Source organism: Marmota monax, unplaced genomic scaffold (genome assembly GCF_021218885.2).
Source record: "Marmota monax isolate L192 unplaced genomic scaffold, Marmota_monax_Labrador192_F-V1.1 WCK01_AAM20220418_F8-fsc01351, whole genome shotgun sequence".
NCBI classification, from domain to species: domain Eukaryota; kingdom Metazoa; phylum Chordata; class Mammalia; order Rodentia; family Sciuridae; genus Marmota; species Marmota monax.
This window is the reverse complement of record NW_026693612.1, coordinates 25,093-42,944: the sequence shown is the minus strand read 5'-3', so window position 1 is coordinate 42,944 and position 17,852 is coordinate 25,093. Positions and strand designations below refer to the sequence as shown.

Sequence of the window (17,852 nt, the reverse complement as noted above, 5' to 3'; positions counted from 1 at the left end):
ATAGTATGAATTTATTTTAGTAAGGAAAGAAAAATTTGAGTAGAATATTTTCATTGTTATTAACTGGGCTTTTTTATTAGATATAAGAATTGCTGTACTAGAAATGAGTGATGATAATTTGAGCTGTGTTTTATAAATATGCTAAGAGAAATAAAGCAATATATGTATCTATACTTTGATTTTTAAAAGATAGGACCATCTAAAATACAATGAGTAGGTTGAATGGGCAGTTCAAAAAACAAACAAAAAAACAAAAAGAGGCCTTTTAAATGGAGGAGTTGCTTAGGAATGGCAGTAGAATTATCTTAAGAAAGTTGACCACCTGGAGCTAAGCATATACTTTATTTTTTCTTAAGAAGTATTTTATTATTTTTCTGTGTCAGTAATTTCTCCATCTAAAATAGACCTCTGAAGAAGACCATGCTTTATTTTATTGTGGATGCACAAGAGGTAAAAGCCACCCATATAATTCTTATTTTATTTGTTCTTTGTAGATATATATGATGCTAGAGTGTATTTTGGCATATCATACGTACATGGAGTCTAACTTCCCATTCTTGTGGTTTTACATGATGTGGAGTTACACTGGTTGTATATTCATATATGAACATAGGAAAATTCTTTCTGATGCATTCTACTGTCTTTCCTATTTTCATCTTCCCTCCCTTCCCTTCATTCCCCTTTGTCTGATTCAATGAACTTCTAATCTTCCCTTCCCTTGTTGTGGGTTAGCATCCATATATTAGAACATTCTTCAAGCATACACTTTAAAAATGGAACTGCAGGAAAAAGCTTAAAAAGTGTGGAAATTTAAAAATAGGATTTAAAGTAACCTGAACATATATGCCAAAGAAGCTTTTTCTTTCTTGAGAGCTGTCAAATATCTTTTTATCACCTTGTTTTTCACCTCTTACAGAGACGGAAGACTGAAGGAAACTGATCAGATCCTTGCTATCAATGGACAGGCACTTGATCAGACCATCACACATCAGCAGGCTATCAGCATCCTGCAGAAGGCCAAAGATGCTGTCCAGCTAGTTATAGCCAGAGGCTCCTTACCTCAGCTTATCAGCCCCAGAGTTTCCCGTTCTCCATCTGCAGCCAGTACAATTTCAGCTCACTTGAATCCCGTGAGTGCCTGAGATTTTCAAACAGAACAGAACGTACTTTTCTAATTCTTTTTAGTTGTGTACAGGTTTCTAATTCGTATAGGTTCTTTGTATTTCTTGAATTTTTTTAAAAAAATTCATATCTTTTCAGCCTGGAATATTTGTCATTTAATTATGATTGTTGGCAGCTTCTAAAACAGCCTTTTCTTTGTGTAGTTTTTTTACATCATCATTCCTCAAAAACAACAATAACAAAAAGAAGTATGGTTCTTTCACAAAATTGACTTTTCAGTAGACAGATACAATCTTGACTTTGCTTTATAAATTATACAGTTATATTGTTACAGTTGGCTGTCTGTGACTTTAAGAAGTCATGTAATTTGGAATTTTTCCTGTAGGCAAGATTCAAAGGAAGACATTCTTAACACATGACATTTTTTTTCCTTGATCTTTTTCTATTTTTTTTAAAGACATTCTACAGCAGATATTTAAAAATCAGTGCTCATCATTAATTGGGAGGAAATGTAAACATTTTAATGATGTATTAATAAAAAATAGCAATAAATGTCTTTTGAAAGAGAAGTATACTGAATTAAAGGGTATTCTTAGGGTTCATTGTATTATCTGAAATAAGTTATTTAATACTAATAAAGTGATCACAAAATATCCATTGTGATGTAAAATTTTAGTGTTTCATAAAATTTTAGAAATTCTCATAGGAGCTTTATCTTTAGGTTCATTGGCAGCATGTAGAAACAATTGAACTGGTGAATGATGGGTCTGGTTTGGGATTTGGCATCATCAGAGGAAAAGCAACGGGTGTGATAGTCAAAACCATTCTGCCTGGAGGAGTAGCTGATCAGGTAAGCTACTCTAATAGGTCTTCATTGATGTTTACCCCAAAGTATGACTTCATCTTTTATACATTCTGTTGGAAAGTAGAAACTTTGGCTTTAAATAATGTCAAAGGAGAAATACTCTTTGGGGAGAAATACTTTTGAAAAGGGACAATGAACTTGAGTTTCAGATAAAGACAATAAATTTAATATTCCTTAGAACCACAAACTTAAACCAAGGTTATGGTGAACTACTATATTGATTATAACACTTCATTTATAAAGTTCTTGTTGTTACATGTTTGTTTGAATATAAATTAGAAAGCCAGGTTTATAAAACATTGATTGTATTCATAAATGAAAGGTCTATTAATGGAAGCCTTTTCATTAGGGATTTAACAATAATATAATAATATATGACATTTTCTTCCTTTAAGACATTAGCATATAGCAGTATCCAATAAAGTTGTTAAGCTTTGAGAGATCTATCTTATCTATGCTTTATCTTCAATATAAAGCTATCCTCTCCAATATTATTAAATTCAAATTTACATTCATTAAAATTAAAAGAGATTACAAATCTGTTCCCCAGTTGGACTACCATATTCCAAGTGTTCCACAGCCAAGGGTTGCTTGTAACTGCTGTGTTGGACAGTGTGAAAGTTCTGTTATTGCAGAAAATAGCAGCAATTACATGGAGGCTTATAAGACTAATTCTCATGCCTCTTGTCTATCTGTCTTTTATTTCACTAGAATTTCATATGAAAGTATATTCTTTTGATGTTTATAATTGAAATACCAAGGGACAAAATTATGAGATTTATATAATACTCTATTGTGGTTCATAAAATATTTTGAATAATATGTACTATATATTTGCCTAGTAACTTCATACTTAATCTTTGCTTAGGACTTTTCTTGTTTCTGTCCCTGAAAAAACAAAAATCACAAAAAAAGCCTTTTTTTTTTTCTGCTTGCATTTAGTGATAGAAATCAGAGTGACAAGTTCATATCAGCCCATCAATTTAGGGAGTATTTGTGAATTTTATTTACTTATATCACACTGAGTGGGCTGGAATAGTTCAGAAGACAGTTCATGTTACATGTTCAGTGTCTCATGATTGCCATGTTGTCATCTCATTGCAATCTTCTTTTAGTATTATTCCCTCTCCCTCATTTAGGATTTCTCTGATGGAGTTACAATAACAATACTCTAATGACGCAACTCCCCACCCCCTTTTTTTGGTTCAGCATGGGCGATTATGCAGTGGAGACCACATTCTAAAGATTGGTGATACAGATTTGGCAGGAATGAGCAGTGAGAAAGTAGCACAAGTCCTTAGGCAGTGTGGAAACAGAGTTAAGTTAATGATTACAAGAGGTGCCATAGTAGAAACTACAGCACCCGCCTCTTTGGGCATCACCCTCTCCTCTTCCCCAACATCTGCGCCAGAGATGCCGGTAAGTAGATAAAAACTGTTAATGTGAATGTCAGAGAAAATAACCCTTAGATGACAATGATATTGTTTTAGAAACTAGACTTACTTATGTTTATTATTAGTGTTAAAAACGTAACAAAACTTAGGGAATTTTGTAGAGATGCTTCAGCATTAATAATATTTATTAATCAGGAGTAATGTTTAAAAGAGATGAAAAATACTTGCCTAAAAATGCTGGGTGACTATTTTACTTTTTTTATGAGGATAATGTTTTGAAGTATGGATGAAATATAAAGAATTATGTACTATTAATACCTAAAATGTTGAATTATATTTTTCTCTTAATTAGAAGACTTTCTGTAAAATGGGTCAGTTCTTTCATTCCCATTTGACAGCTTTCTTTTTAGTATTTATGTTTTGTTTTGGAAGTGTGGAGGCTGAAAGTGAGAGCAGGATTTCTGGCAATGAATAAAGTTTTTCAAAACCTTCAGTTTTATTGTTTTAAGGTATGCCTTAGAACTGTTGATCAGATATGTAATGAAATGAGTGGTCATTGTTCTTGACTCAGTTACATAAGCTTTTAGACAAATGTTATACCTTAAGTTTATAAGTTTTTGGACAAATGTTGTAACAGAAACTTTACTCATAGGTGTAACATTCTGTCTTTTCCCTTAACTTGATATGAAAAAAATCGGGAAAATTTCAAAATGATTGAATGGTTTTAACTATCATAACTGGTTTACAGATTGTAAGACTATAGTGGCTAAAATATCAACAAAATAAATTTATCCATAAATGTCTTAAATATTTAAGAAAAGAATTATACCAATTTCTAAATAAGATTTATAACAAATGCAAATCCTATATTCCTTTCTCACAGTGATAATATGTTTTTATCTATTAAAGTTGTTTCTATGCATTTGCTATAAATTCTTTTTTCAAATCCGAATCTCTTTCATAAGCCCTTTAAAACTTTATTAGAACACTTGAAATTTCCATGATTCTGTTGTTTTTAGGATTGAGTTTGGTTGCTATTTTTTGCAAAGAGAAGTAAGAAAGAAAGCTTGTTTATGAAAGCATTTAAATGGCATTCTTTTGTGGTAAACAAAACATTTTATTCAGCAATATATAAATGAATGCAATACCAAAAACTACTTGATGTAATTGAAAGCTTAGAAAAATATCTATTCTGTGCATATCATCATTTCTGAAGCTTGTGCCCCTTTTAAAACCATTCAATAGTCAAATTGCCACCCTCTAAAATAGCACTCGCATAAGTCTTATTAAAAATAGAAAACACGTTTGTTTCAATTGAAGCAGATTTCATCCTGTCATTTTCTTGTAATTATATAAACTTTAAACTTTTGCTAAGTTTGCACAGATAATTATGTGCAATGAAAAAATAAATCAAACTTTACTGAAAAATTTATCTCATTTAGGTGGACCAACATTGGGATGTATTCAGTTTGTTTGAAGAAAATCAGAAATATTATCAGCTAGCCCCAAACTGCATGTTGATTAGAACTCAGAGCCTTGATTTTGTCATTTTCTTCTTAGGGTTCTCTGTAGAATCTGCTTACGTCACACTAATGCATAGTCCCAATAACTTATTGATGACATATTATACCAGTCTACTAATGCTTAATGTGGGAAAACTGAGCCTTCAGTCTACTGTATAATTAATAACAACTCTGCATGTTATTAAAAGCTTACATCTGAGGTACCTACTTCCAGCTGTCATTCCAGGAAGGAGGAATCCTAATGAACAAAGGATTTTCATAGTAAAGTCTGAATTTACCAAAGGGCAGTTTAAAAGACTTCCTTCATGCATTTTATTGGTTTTCAAAATGAGCCATCAGCCTATTTATAATAAAGCTGAAGGATAGATTTATCGATATTTGTATTATTAGAATCAACTACAAACTTCAGATAATAATAGCAGCTAACATGTAGGCACTGTGGCTGCTCTGTTCTACTAGAAGTGGTCCATACAGTGTGTCAGTTAAGAGTAGCAGCTCCACAATAAGTGTTAGGATTTGAATTCTACTTCTACTAGGTTGTTAGCGCTTTGTCTTTAAAATAGTTTATGTGCCTGTTTTCTCATAAAACAATTGATTCAGTAATTGTACCACCTCATTTTATAAAAGGAATATAAAACATATCATTATAAGGAATAAGAAATTAAGATGTCAGTTGCCTCTTACATGGAAACTGCTTAATAAATAGTAGCTGGACTGGTTGTTACTCTTCTCTTGTTAGACAGTTGTGCAAACTAATGTTTAGAAAATCTAGTGGCAAAGCTAGGTTTGTATTTGTTGATCTGAATTCAAGACTTGAATTCTTTCAACTGAGCCACATTTAGACTCCTTCAGAAATGAAGATGTGTCATCTATGAAAACAGAATTTGTTAAGAAAAACCCATTTAATTAAAAAAAAAGTGTGTACAAACAGTGTATCTCTCCAATAAGGGGAGGTTCAATCTTAACATTCCTTTCTGAGTAAAAATGTGATTCTCAGTTCATCAATGTTGCATGATTGAAGTAGTAATCTCTACTGTAACTCTCTAGCAGAGTTCTCTGACACCTTGTTATGTCATATTATTCCTCAGTTAAAGCTATGGCTTTGTGAAATTGTTTTTTTCTTTTTTTACATGTTTATTTTTTGTATATTTATTTATCGATTTTATTTCAGGTTGATGCTTCTACTCAGAAAAATGAAGAAAGTGAGACATTTGATGTGGAACTCACTAAAAATGTCCAAGGATTAGGAATTACCATTGCTGGTTATATTGGAGATAAAAAATTAGGTAATTTTAAATCTTAAATTTTTTTTTTTTAAACTTGGGAATTGCCTCTAGTATCTGTGTCTTATGAAATATTTAATCAACATTATATGTTTTCAAATAGTTTGGTAAATTATTTGAAAACATCCTTAGAAATAATTTAGTGTAGGTAACTCTAAACAAACAAAACAATTACCTTATCCTTTCTACTAGAGATTTTGTTTGTGTGGCTTTTTGATAGTTATTTATTCACAATTGAAGCTTTTTATTTGGAGAATGTAGGATGGACATTTTTTTAATGTGTTTGTAAATAGCGAAAAATAACCTATTTCTAATCTTAGAACCTTCGGGAATCTTTGTAAAAAGCATCACAAAAAGCAGTGTTGTTGAACATGATGGAAGAATTCAAATTGGAGACCAAATTATAGCAGTAAGTTACACATTTAATAATAGCTTTGTCAAATTTCATGGTCGAGAATGCATTTTCCTAGTTTATACTCAGTTCTGAGAAAACAGTTAACTGTACTGATTTAACCTTTTCTTTAGTGGCTTGAGGCTCTCATTACAATTATCCTTTTTATTATTTTGTGGAAACAAAATAGCATTGGATAGAAGCTCTACTGATCTCAATTCTAAAGCAAAGGTTTTTTTCTTAAACAATTTCTGATATTTTTGATTTCTGGTTGTAATGAATTTCTTACTGTTACTATTACAGTTCTCCTTGGAGATACTACAAAGGTAAAGACCAGATGTAATGACCATTAGTGTATTTGAGTCTCAATTTGGGATGTGTGGCATTTGTTTTATCAGCAGAATGATGCTCCTGCTTTGACTCCACGGGCAGAGAGCACCTTTTAGCTCTAATATAAAAGAATAACAAATAGATTCAGCCACTTTTAATTAGATCAGTTCATCATGCTATTGTAATGACATCAGTACATATGTCTGTTTGAGGCAGTGTATAGAAGAATCTAACCTTCAAATCAGTGTTCAGTAAATACTAGACTTCACAAACCGCTTCCTGAAACACAAATTCATTAGTCCCATACCAGTTGCTTCCTAATTGAAATAAGTTTAGTGAAAAATATATATTATATAGTCTTTTAGAGATTCACTGTGTACCTTGAAAAACTGAAGACTCTGAGAAGTCCTGCAGTAGAGAAACTTGTTTACCTCTTTTACCCTGATGGTTCCAAATTTTATAATTGTGGAATCTTTCTTTCTTTGGAAGACATCTTGGGTAATGCTGATTTATCTTCATAGGTATTTGTGTATGCTTAATTAAGCCTATTTTGTTTTTTGTTCCTCAGGAATCTTAATGATAGTGAGGTGGGGCATAGATAAAAGAGTCCTTGAGTATAGCAATGTTATGCATGGTCCATGGAAACAACCAGATGTGCAAGGATCAATGAGTAGATAAGCAAATTTTGGTATATTCATACAGTGGAATGCTAGTCAGTCTTTTAAAAGAAGGAAATCCTGTCACTTTCTATAACATGGATAATTCTCAAGGATATTATGCAAAGTAAAATATGCCAGTCAAGAAAGACAAATACTGTATGATTCCAGTTATTTGGGATGTGTGAACTAATCAGACTTAGAGAAATGGAAGGTAGAATGGTGTTACCAGAGGCTGGGGAAAGGGCGAATGTGAAGTTGCTCAGTGGAATAGAGATTCATTTTGCAAGATGAAAACGTCCTATAGATCTGTCATAGAACAATGTGAATAAAATGGTTAAGATGGTGAATTTTATATATTTTTTACCACAATAAAAAAAAAGATATAGGGTTCTTTTATCTCTGCCTTTTGAGTCTAATTGCATCTCCCTGAGTCTTCTTGGGTATAATGCTATGAAGCTCCTACCTACACACTTGTTCAAGTCTTGAAATCAAGTTGAGTTCACCACCTTGTCTGGCTACCTGCTAGAACTGGTTTCCCTAGTGCATCTCCATTTTACCATGCAATACAAATTAGTCCCCTTGTGTTTTTATTTTAAGGGAAAGGGAGGAAGAGAGAATAAATAGATATAGAGTCTAAATTCATATATGATGCTGAATTAAAAGTTGAAAATTTGACTAATTTACTTTTTCCTCTGTATCTATATTAGTTCATCAGAAAGTTTCTTAAAAACCAGTTTTATTGAAATATCATTTATATGCCAAAAACCTCACCCATTTAAAGTGTATGTTTCAGTAGCTCTTCATATATTCACATTGCTAGAAGTTCATTATCACAATCAATTTTAGAACATTTTCATTACTCTAAAGAGAAGCCCCCTATCCTTTAGCAGTTCCTCCCTAATTTCCTCATCTTCTCTGCCCTAGGCAGCCACCAGCCTACTTTCTGCCTTTGTAGATTTGCCTATTCTGAGGCATTTCATGTAAATAGAATCCTATAAGATTTGGTCCTTTGTGATTGACTTCTTTGACTTAGAGTGTTTTCAGGGTTTGTCTGTGTTGTAGCATGTGTCAATTCTTTATATTCTTTTATTGCTGACTAATAGTCACTGTATGGGTACACCACATTTACCCATTCATCATTGGATAAATATGTGGGTTGTTTTCACTTTTTGGCTTTTATGGATAATGCTGCTGTGATCATTCATGTACGATGTTCTGCTTTATTTTTATTTTCATTTCTCTTGGATATATACTAAGGAGTGAAATTGATGGATCTTATCATAATTCTGTTTAACCATTTAGCAAGTTGCTTGTACATCATAAACATTATATGTGTGTGTGTGTATAATTTTTATTTGTGAATTTTAAAAGTTAATAATAATTTAAAAGTCACAGACTAGTCCAGTAGTGATACAAACTTCTGTTCAAAGAATATATTATCTCAATGATTTATGGTTTGTTGGATATCAAACAGTTTGTATCAAACTCAGCAATGGTCTCTTTTTTTTTTTTTTAATTTTTTTTTGTAGTTGTAGATGGACAGCATGCCTTTATTTTATTTATTTATTTTTATGTGGTGCTGAGGATCAAACCCAGGGCCTCACACATGCTAGGCAAGCACTCTGCCACTGAGCTACAACCCCAGCCCCGAGCAATGGTCTCTTAATACTGTGTTAAATTGCGTATAAACACTCTTGCTTCTTAAATGCTCCTTCAACCAATTACAACATCTTACTAGTTCTTTCATTCATTAACAATTTAAAATCTTTGGCAAGCCATTTTGTATTTGCCATGATTTGGATTTCTGCAAATTATATTTTAACACTATTCACTGAATAATTCATGTGAAATAGTGTTGTAGATGTTTGGATTTGAAGCTTGGTAAAAATGACCACTCTGTGGTATAAATGCACCACCAGTAGTTAAATTTTACTGTAATCACCTCTAAGATACGTTGCAACAAATGATATCAAATGTATCAAGATGGGAAACCCAAAGAACCATGGGTTTCAGGGAGAGAGACTCAAATGGTAGGTACTCAGACATTCTACCTTTCTAGGATGAAGTGCTGCCAAAATACAAGAAGTCAAGGGTTGGTGGGAGTCTTGACCATATTGTCTGATACTTTTTTTTTTAACTGAGCTATGTTTCCTGTAACTTGCACCAAGTTCTGATGTAGTTTCTGACTGTATTACTTCTGGTATCTTCTTAGCAATCTTTTTGAATATTTCTTTACCTACAAAATTAGAATAAGGAAATGTCACTTGTATGATTGTTTAGGAGAACCAAATAAGATCTTTATTTAAAATATCTGATGTCATACTTAGCACATAAGTAAGTCCTTCATTCAAAATATCTGATGTTATACTTAGCACAGAAGTACATTTTAATTAATTAAGGCAATAATTATTTGAGGGCCTAAAATGGTTACATCTTGGAAAGAGTCTCACAGTACTTTTCTCTCTAAACCTATCATTATCTTCATTCTTATATAAGTGGAATCTCAAATATAATTCCTCTTAGGCAAGGTCAATGATAAAGGAAATTGTTGACTCAAAAAATAGAAATGCCTTTTTGTTTGGAGTGTTTTCTTATATTCAGTAAAATCACTTGCTTTCCTTGTCATCAGTATTGTGAGTTTTACTTGACAACTTCTAGCAACATTTTCTTACTTCAAAGTTATAAGCATCTCTAAGTCCTGGGACACTTACATAATACTTTAGATCACGCATTAATTTTGTGCAAAATATCACCATCTTGTGGACTTTTGGTATATGGTAGTTGCATTTTCACGACTGTAGTCTTTTTTGTCTATTTGTTCTATTTTTGTTGTAACAGCAGCTATTGGAGCTATAGTCTATTTTTATTTTGTAATTGTCATATTGTGAGAAGACTGAGAAACTATTTCTTACTATTTTTAGGGAGTATTGTTTTATAACTTAAAAGTACTTTATTCTAAAATTCTTGTTTCACAGACTGTTCTGTGTATGTGTATGGTTTCACTATAGGCATTACAGGGCAGGAAATAGAGTACATATTCTATTCCTTCCTCCCCCTTTTCATTTGTTGGTATTCTATGTAATGATTATTTGAAAAAAGTCTATTGTGTTTTCAAAAAGTTGACAAGCTTGTTAGATAAAATTATTTTATTATAATTAATATTAATGATAATAATTAACTCATTATTATTAAATTATTATTACATTTTGATATTCAGTGATCCATGCCCAAACCATTATGACTGATAAAATATTAAACAAATATATAAATTAGAAAAAGTTTCAAGTGTTGCTTTTGATATTCTGTGACTTTGTTAAGAGTTTCAGGTTCTCTACAGGTAATGGCTCTGTTGGAGGAGGGCTTGGCAGTCTACATTGAATAAGCTAAGGAGCCTAGGTCTGTGAGCTGTGCCAACTAGTGTTTCTTCCCTAAATTGTTCCTGTAAATGGCAGTATCTGCACTGCACATTAGGAGATGTTATCTTTTCTTCATGAGAGAGTGTAGAGGCAGTTTGCTGCCATTGTACCTAATTTCACTTCACATTTCTTTGGTGTCATTGAGTCTGAACTGGGCTCCTGAGTTTGTGGTAAGTGTGACTCATATGTAGATGGATGTGAATATATTGAACAGAAACTGCTCCCAGGGAATATTGGGGTTTGTATGTTTATTACTCATATCTTCATTCTGTTAATAATAATGCCAGCCCTTGACTATCTTCCCAGTACAACGTGCTGTGTATTACAATTCTGGAAATATAGATATCCTTAGTTCCATATTACAGATGAAGATACTACAGAAATTTGAACTGAAGTCAAAAGCCATTATAGCAATTTTTTCTCTTCTAGTAGTGTCCTCTAATATTTGGGTAAGGAATGTATTATAAAATCCAAGTTACTAAGTTTTGAAAAACATGGGAAATAATTTTTTTCTACACACATTTGAGGCATATTACTCTTACAAAATCACACACATTCGATTTTTCTTAATGCAAGAATTGAGCAATAACAATCTATTGCAAATGAAAAATTTGTAGCCTAAATTTTGTGTATTTTAAGAAGTTTTTTAGAATCTCACTATTAAGATTTTTGAAAGTTTTTTAAAAAATTTTTTCTTCATTACCACAAGAGTAATAAAAATAAGTAGCAGCTGGGCAAAGTGACACATACTGTAATCCTAGGCATCAGGAGGCTAAGGCAAGAAGATCTTAAGTTTAGGTCTAGGTGGACAACTTAGACTCCTTCTTAAAATAAAAAATAAAAAGTGGTATGTGTGTATGTAGCTCAAGGGTATAGCACCCCTAGGTTCAATGCCCAGTACTGAAAAAAAAAAGTTCATTTATTTTAGATTAATTTTTTTTTGTTTTTGAAGTTCAAAGAATATAAAATTTGAACATGGTTAAAAAACCTTCTCATAGAAACCATTATTAATAGTTTATTATTTAAAGGTCAAGAAAGAGCCATGTATGTATATTTAAGAAGTATTATACCTTTAAATTTAAAAAAAAAAATTTAAAATTTTATGTCTACCTTTTAAGATATTTTTGCTTAAAAATATACCTGGGAGGTATAGTGATTATAAGCACATGTGGATCTACTGTGATATGTTTAAGCAGCCTTAATCATAGAGGGTTTTTATTTTCAGTTGTTATAAACAGATTATTATATACTACTTTATAGAACTTCTATTTTTAAAGAAAACTTAAAACATTTGAATTCAGTTTTGTTGCTGTAATAGTATTAGTTGGATTTGAATTTCTCTTGTTTCTTAGTACTAGTTCTTATATGCCACAATTTTCTTTGAATTTTAAATTGGATTAATATATCAACAGTTTTCTGGGAAAATTTCACAGGAAGAGAATATGTTGGTAGACTTTCCAAACTTTTTGTGTCTGAGAATGTTGAAGGAGGATGGGACATGTTTCTTTGATTGGTGCTGCTGGAAGATGTCTTTATGCTGAATGGAATTGGCAGGTGATTAGAACTGACTCTCTGTTAGGGTCTGTTGGGAGATCCCAGTGGAGATTTTTGACTTAACTTTGCATGAATGATAGATGATAGATTTTCTGTCTGGCTAACTCTTCAACACTTTAAACCCTGATTTGTCATCAGTCTACTCCATACATACTCTCTTGGGTCCTGTGATTCCTGAGGGACACTACTTGGGTAGCTTTCAGAGTGACTTGAGCTTGGATTTCTTATATGTGTGGCTCCCCTATGGTCTATTCCCAAAGACAGGGAGTTGAGCAGGTCTCAACATCACAGTTTGCTTTTGCTTCATTGTCAGAGCAGGTAAATAGCCTCTGGCCTTGTCATCCTGATGGAGTTATACAGTCCCTTCTCTTCTGCAGATGACAGATCTTCTGACCTGAGGTCATCCGGGGAAATGTATACCTGGGTGGGTGGGATGGGACTTATAGCACTCTTTCCTCTTTTATTTAAAAAGAAGACTTTTCTTTTTAATTTTTTTACTAAGTTTGAACAACCCAGTCATTTCATGCCCTAAGTATGCATGAATTTTCATTCTTAATACCTCATTTATATGTCTGCATGGTGGCCCCTTTCCCCATTTTGGTATAGGATCTCAGTACTCTTAGCTTCCCAACCATAGTTTCCATTTTCACATGCATTGCATTGCATATAAAACTCTAGTTTCCTACTTTCTTTACTGAAGTTCTTAGATAGCCTACTTTCTCCAGGGCCTAGAGGCTGATAGATTTTTTTTTTCTTTTGATCTTTGAAATAGAAGAGCTTTACCAGACTATGTCCAGGTGTTAGATTTTTTTCTTTTTCTTTCTTTATTTTTTTTGTTTTTTTCACTTTTCATGTGTCTCTTTGATTTGTAGACTTGGGTAAGTTTCCCTTCCCTGTAGTCATTTCTTTGATTATTTTTTCTCATTTCTTTTCTCTTCTCATAATGCCTTTCAAAGTATATTGGGTTTCTCAGATCAGCCTGTGTGTCGACAGTTTTATTTTACCAATCACTTTTATCTATTTATTCTTTTCCTCTGAGATACGGGAAAATTGCATGATCCTGTCTTCCATTTCCTGGCTTTGTTTTTACAGTACTTAAAATCTTGTAAGCTGCCTTCATTGTAAGTTTTCTTTCTTTTCTCTTTTTTTTTTTTTTGATAGATACATATTTTTCTTTGTAACTATAATTTCTATTTCCACATATACAATGAAATTTGAATCATTTTGAAAGGAAATTTCAGGAAATATCTTTTTTCTTGCTCACTTGAATAACAGCTTCACAGGAAGATACCTGGGTTGATAGCACAGTGTGCATACCTTCTTTTGAACTGTGGCATTTTATTTCATATCCTGTGACTTTTGGTCATGCCTGAAAAAAGCTGTGCTTGTACAAATGGGAACTGAGGTGGACTTTACTGGAGATTGTGTGGGTTTTCAGATAGTTTGGGAATTGAGAGCCAGAATTAAGGTATAAGTTTAAATTTACCATACATAATTTCACCTGATTTGTTTGTAGATAAACAAAATAAAGAAAGGAAACCAGTGCTTGTGAACATCACAGTGGAGAACTTTGGCTCTGCGTGGGGACAGATTTGTTTTCTGTGTTTCTTAGGGTAAACAGGAGTCAGTTAGAATTTTTTTTTTTGTGTGTGTGTGTGTGTGTATATACACACATGTGCACACATCGATGTATCCATACACATATGCATCACAAAGGTGATTTTTATTACATGTCAGTAATTCTGTGCTGCTGCATGCTCCCAGGTTGCTGTGGCCTCTAGGCTTAGATTACTCAGAGTCACTGATTGGGATCCACATGTATCAACTGATCCACCTCTTTTAATGCGAGAATGTTGTTTGAAAGAATTTTCTCTTCAAAGAACAGACAAGCTGTTCCTGCATTTACAGAAATTTGGCTGGCCTGCCTTTGATCTGATCAGGGCCAGACCATTGCTAGTAGAAGTTTCTTCAAGTTACTGGTGTAAGAACTTACTTTCATTATTTGTTTCCAGTTTTGTTGCAGGATTTCTCCATTACTATAATTTGTTAGTTTATGTAAAAAAGGAATCATCAGGGTAGGCATGGAAAAAGAAGACTATCAGATACCTGTGTTCTAGTTACTGTTTTACCCAGAAAAATTATAGAAGATTTAAGGACCCCTTAGTGTGAGATGGTTATCTAGATCAACAGTCTCTAGTTTTGGTTTGAATAGCCCATTAATAAAAATATTTATCTATTTCTTCCTCAGTTTCTTTCCACCCTTCTGTATCTTCAAATATATGTTGTTATATGTTTATATATATATATATATTTATATATAATTGATATAGACTTTATATATGTGTGTGTGTATACCAATGAGTTTTTAAAGTTTTAGAAGTTTTATTATATTCTTCCAGAAATCTCTGTAATAAGGATACTCTTGTCTTGGAGATCTCTGATCTAGATGTCATAATTCTCAGTCATTTAGTAAACATTTGAATGCCGAATGTGGCTGCTATCATTGTGCTTAGAAAAGCATGACATTTACATCCATTGTGCAATTCAAAAGAATTATCAGTGACTTTGAATTTCAACATTTCATTTGTTTGGTCTACTTTTCCAGTTTTCATTGTGATTTTATGAATGTTTAAAAGTATGATGTTTTAGTCTATATTTATTTATATTTCCCCAAAGGTATTTGCTTTCCAGATAAATCTTTGATATGTGATCTGTTGGTTCTGTCCTCCCATGTGGGATGAATATTTACTGTGCACATAGCACTATGTTCTGGTGGTAACATTTAAAAAGGCATATAAGCCTGGGCCCATCCTAAAACTCTTGGCTCATAATTTCTAGAAGTGTTACCCCAGAATCTAGATTATCCCTCCTCAAGGATTCTAGCATACCTACGTTAATACTGGTCCTCAAGCAAGTGTTGGAATGTCATTGTCCATACCCAGTTATAGAACTACTCATTTCCCTTTCTTTTCACAGTAATAAGCAGTAAATATCCATTTTATGAGTTAGCAGTATAAATCTCCATCTATTTTCAACGTCTTGTTATCACAGGTAGATGGCACCAACCTCCAGGGTTTCACCAATCAACAAGCAGTAGAGGTGTTGCGACACACAGGTCAGACTGTGCGCCTGACTCTAATGAGGAGAGGAACCAAGCAGGAAGGGGAGCTCATATCAAGGGAGGAAATCATGAAAGATTCTGACATGTCTCTCTTTAATGCCAGTGTAAGCAAAGGTAATGCCAGGTTAATATGCTTTTCAGTTACACATTTATATTACTCAGATATTTTTCTAATTCTAAAATCATTTGTTTTTCTTTTCCTCAACGATTTATTAAAACCAAGGAAAAGAAAAGGTTTAGTAAAGTTGGGAATAAGTGGAACCACCATCCTATGCATAAACTTCATAAGGTGTATTTCTATGTTGTATTCATTTAGCCACCACTTCTCAATTGGAAATGCGCAGGCATCTGCCTTTCTATACCTTCCTTACTTTTAGATGTCAGCATAATGTTTTATCTTTAGGGGGAGGAATGCAGATCTACCAGGATTATTTATATGAGCCATAATGACTAAATCCCCAGCCATTCCTTGAAGGAATCACATTTAGAAATGTCATTCATGAGCTGTTTGTATATTAGTATCTCTCATTGCTAAAATCCCCAGGAAGGGTTTATTGGTAGGTGTCAGGTTGTTGGTTGGAAAATGCTGTTGTGTTACCTAACTGCAGCACTAGGCGATGGGGCTGCAGGAGAATGTTTGTCCCTTTGCAGGGGGACTTTCCTTTTTTTTTTTTTGGTTACTGTGGAGTTTATCTTTATAAAACAGACTCTCATCTAGGGATTCAAATAAATATAGTGCCTTTAGAAAAATTCAAGTGCTTAGTTATTCAGATATTACTAATACAGATATTACTAATAAAATATTTTTATCTTTAAGAAAATTATGAAAAAGATGAAGATTCTTTATCTTTGAGGAGAAACACCAGCATATTACCAATTGAAGAAGAAGGTAAACATGGCTAAGACATTCTCATTGTGTTTTAAGAGAAGTGATTTTTTACAAGTGAGATAAGCAATAAGGATATACTGTGCGTTAATAAAAATATTGAAAAACATTATGCTTGTAAATCTCTATAGATATGATTAATTGCTCTCATATATTAAAACAGTTCATTTATAGTTGATTGTCTTCTTGATGAATCAGTCTGTTCTTTCTGCTACATTTTTGTTTGTTTTACCAGAAGCCTTTTGGACTCAATTGGTTATATAACATAGTTTTAATTTAATTCCTTTGCTTCTGTGTAGCTGAGATATCAGTACCTCAGCAAACAATAATACAATTAGAAAATATTTAAAAATAAACAAAGGAGAGTCTTTATAAATTCTTAGAATGAAACTGTTCAATTTTGGGAGGCCATTTTCACTTCTTAATTTTTTAAGAGTTCTAAGTTTTATCATTGGGAAGTTGATCTTGGAAAGTAATTATATAGAAAAATTAAACCTTTCTGAGAATTCTTTCTCTGTAAGTCTAGGATCTAGCGAGTTATTTAAAATGTTTTCAGAGCCCATTGTTTTAAGTTGTGATTATGCCAGTATGTTGCTTCCTTTACCTGACAGATTGCTTTAGGTGCTTTGGGACTATTCTAGGACTGAATAAAGTCCTAGAATTCCACCCTTTATTAAGACATAATACAGAGGCTTTGTAGTTCTTTAACATATCTGCTCTTTCTTTATTGCATTTTTTTTCTGCTGAAAATTTTAACGTGTTTTTATCATTTTAAAGCAATATTTGTGCTTATCAAAATATCTTGTAAGGGAGATATGCAAGATTCACACTACTTTTAAATGTATTCTGCCATTTTAATGCTAATAGGTAAAGATATTATTAAGACTAAAGTGAGTATCAAGACTAAGGAAAGGATACAAATGTTCAGAGTCTGAAACTGGAGATAGTGAGGATGGTGTGGGGTTATCTTGAAGATTCAGAACCATATATTTACCCTGGTGAAGGCAGCTCATGAGAAGTGCATATATTTGTGGGAAGTGAGTTGGGAAGGCTCTAGACTTAAAATCAGGAGTCCCAGAGTCTTTTTTAAACAAAGTAAACAAAGCAGAAATGTTTAAGTGATTTTCATGTGTCTGCTCTAATACTGTTTTTCATTTGGAGTATGAGGAGTCATTATTGCCTCTTTCACTGAAATTGTATACATGTGTAAGTCTGGATATGTAAGTTGACTTCTCAGTAAAAACAGAGAACCAGACTTTATGGTTTTTAACAAAATCCATGAAAACTAGTCTTGGGATTATTTAAAAG

The 17,852-nt window shown here is 32.7% G+C and overlaps 1 protein-coding gene across 1 annotated transcript in view; it reads left to right on the top strand.

Moving 5' to 3' along the window:
- LOC124103153 (multiple PDZ domain protein-like) overlaps window positions 1-17,852 on the top strand; it is a 74,141-nt gene that overhangs the window by 31,221 nt on the left and 25,068 nt on the right. Inside the window, 7 exon segments of the mRNA XM_046459655.2 lie at window positions 917-1,130; window positions 1,844-1,972; window positions 3,197-3,406; window positions 6,076-6,190; window positions 6,508-6,596; window positions 15,589-15,772; window positions 16,476-16,547. Coding sequence (XP_046315611.2) covers window positions 917-1,130; window positions 1,844-1,972; window positions 3,197-3,406; window positions 6,076-6,190; window positions 6,508-6,596; window positions 15,589-15,772; window positions 16,476-16,547 — 1,013 coding nt within the window.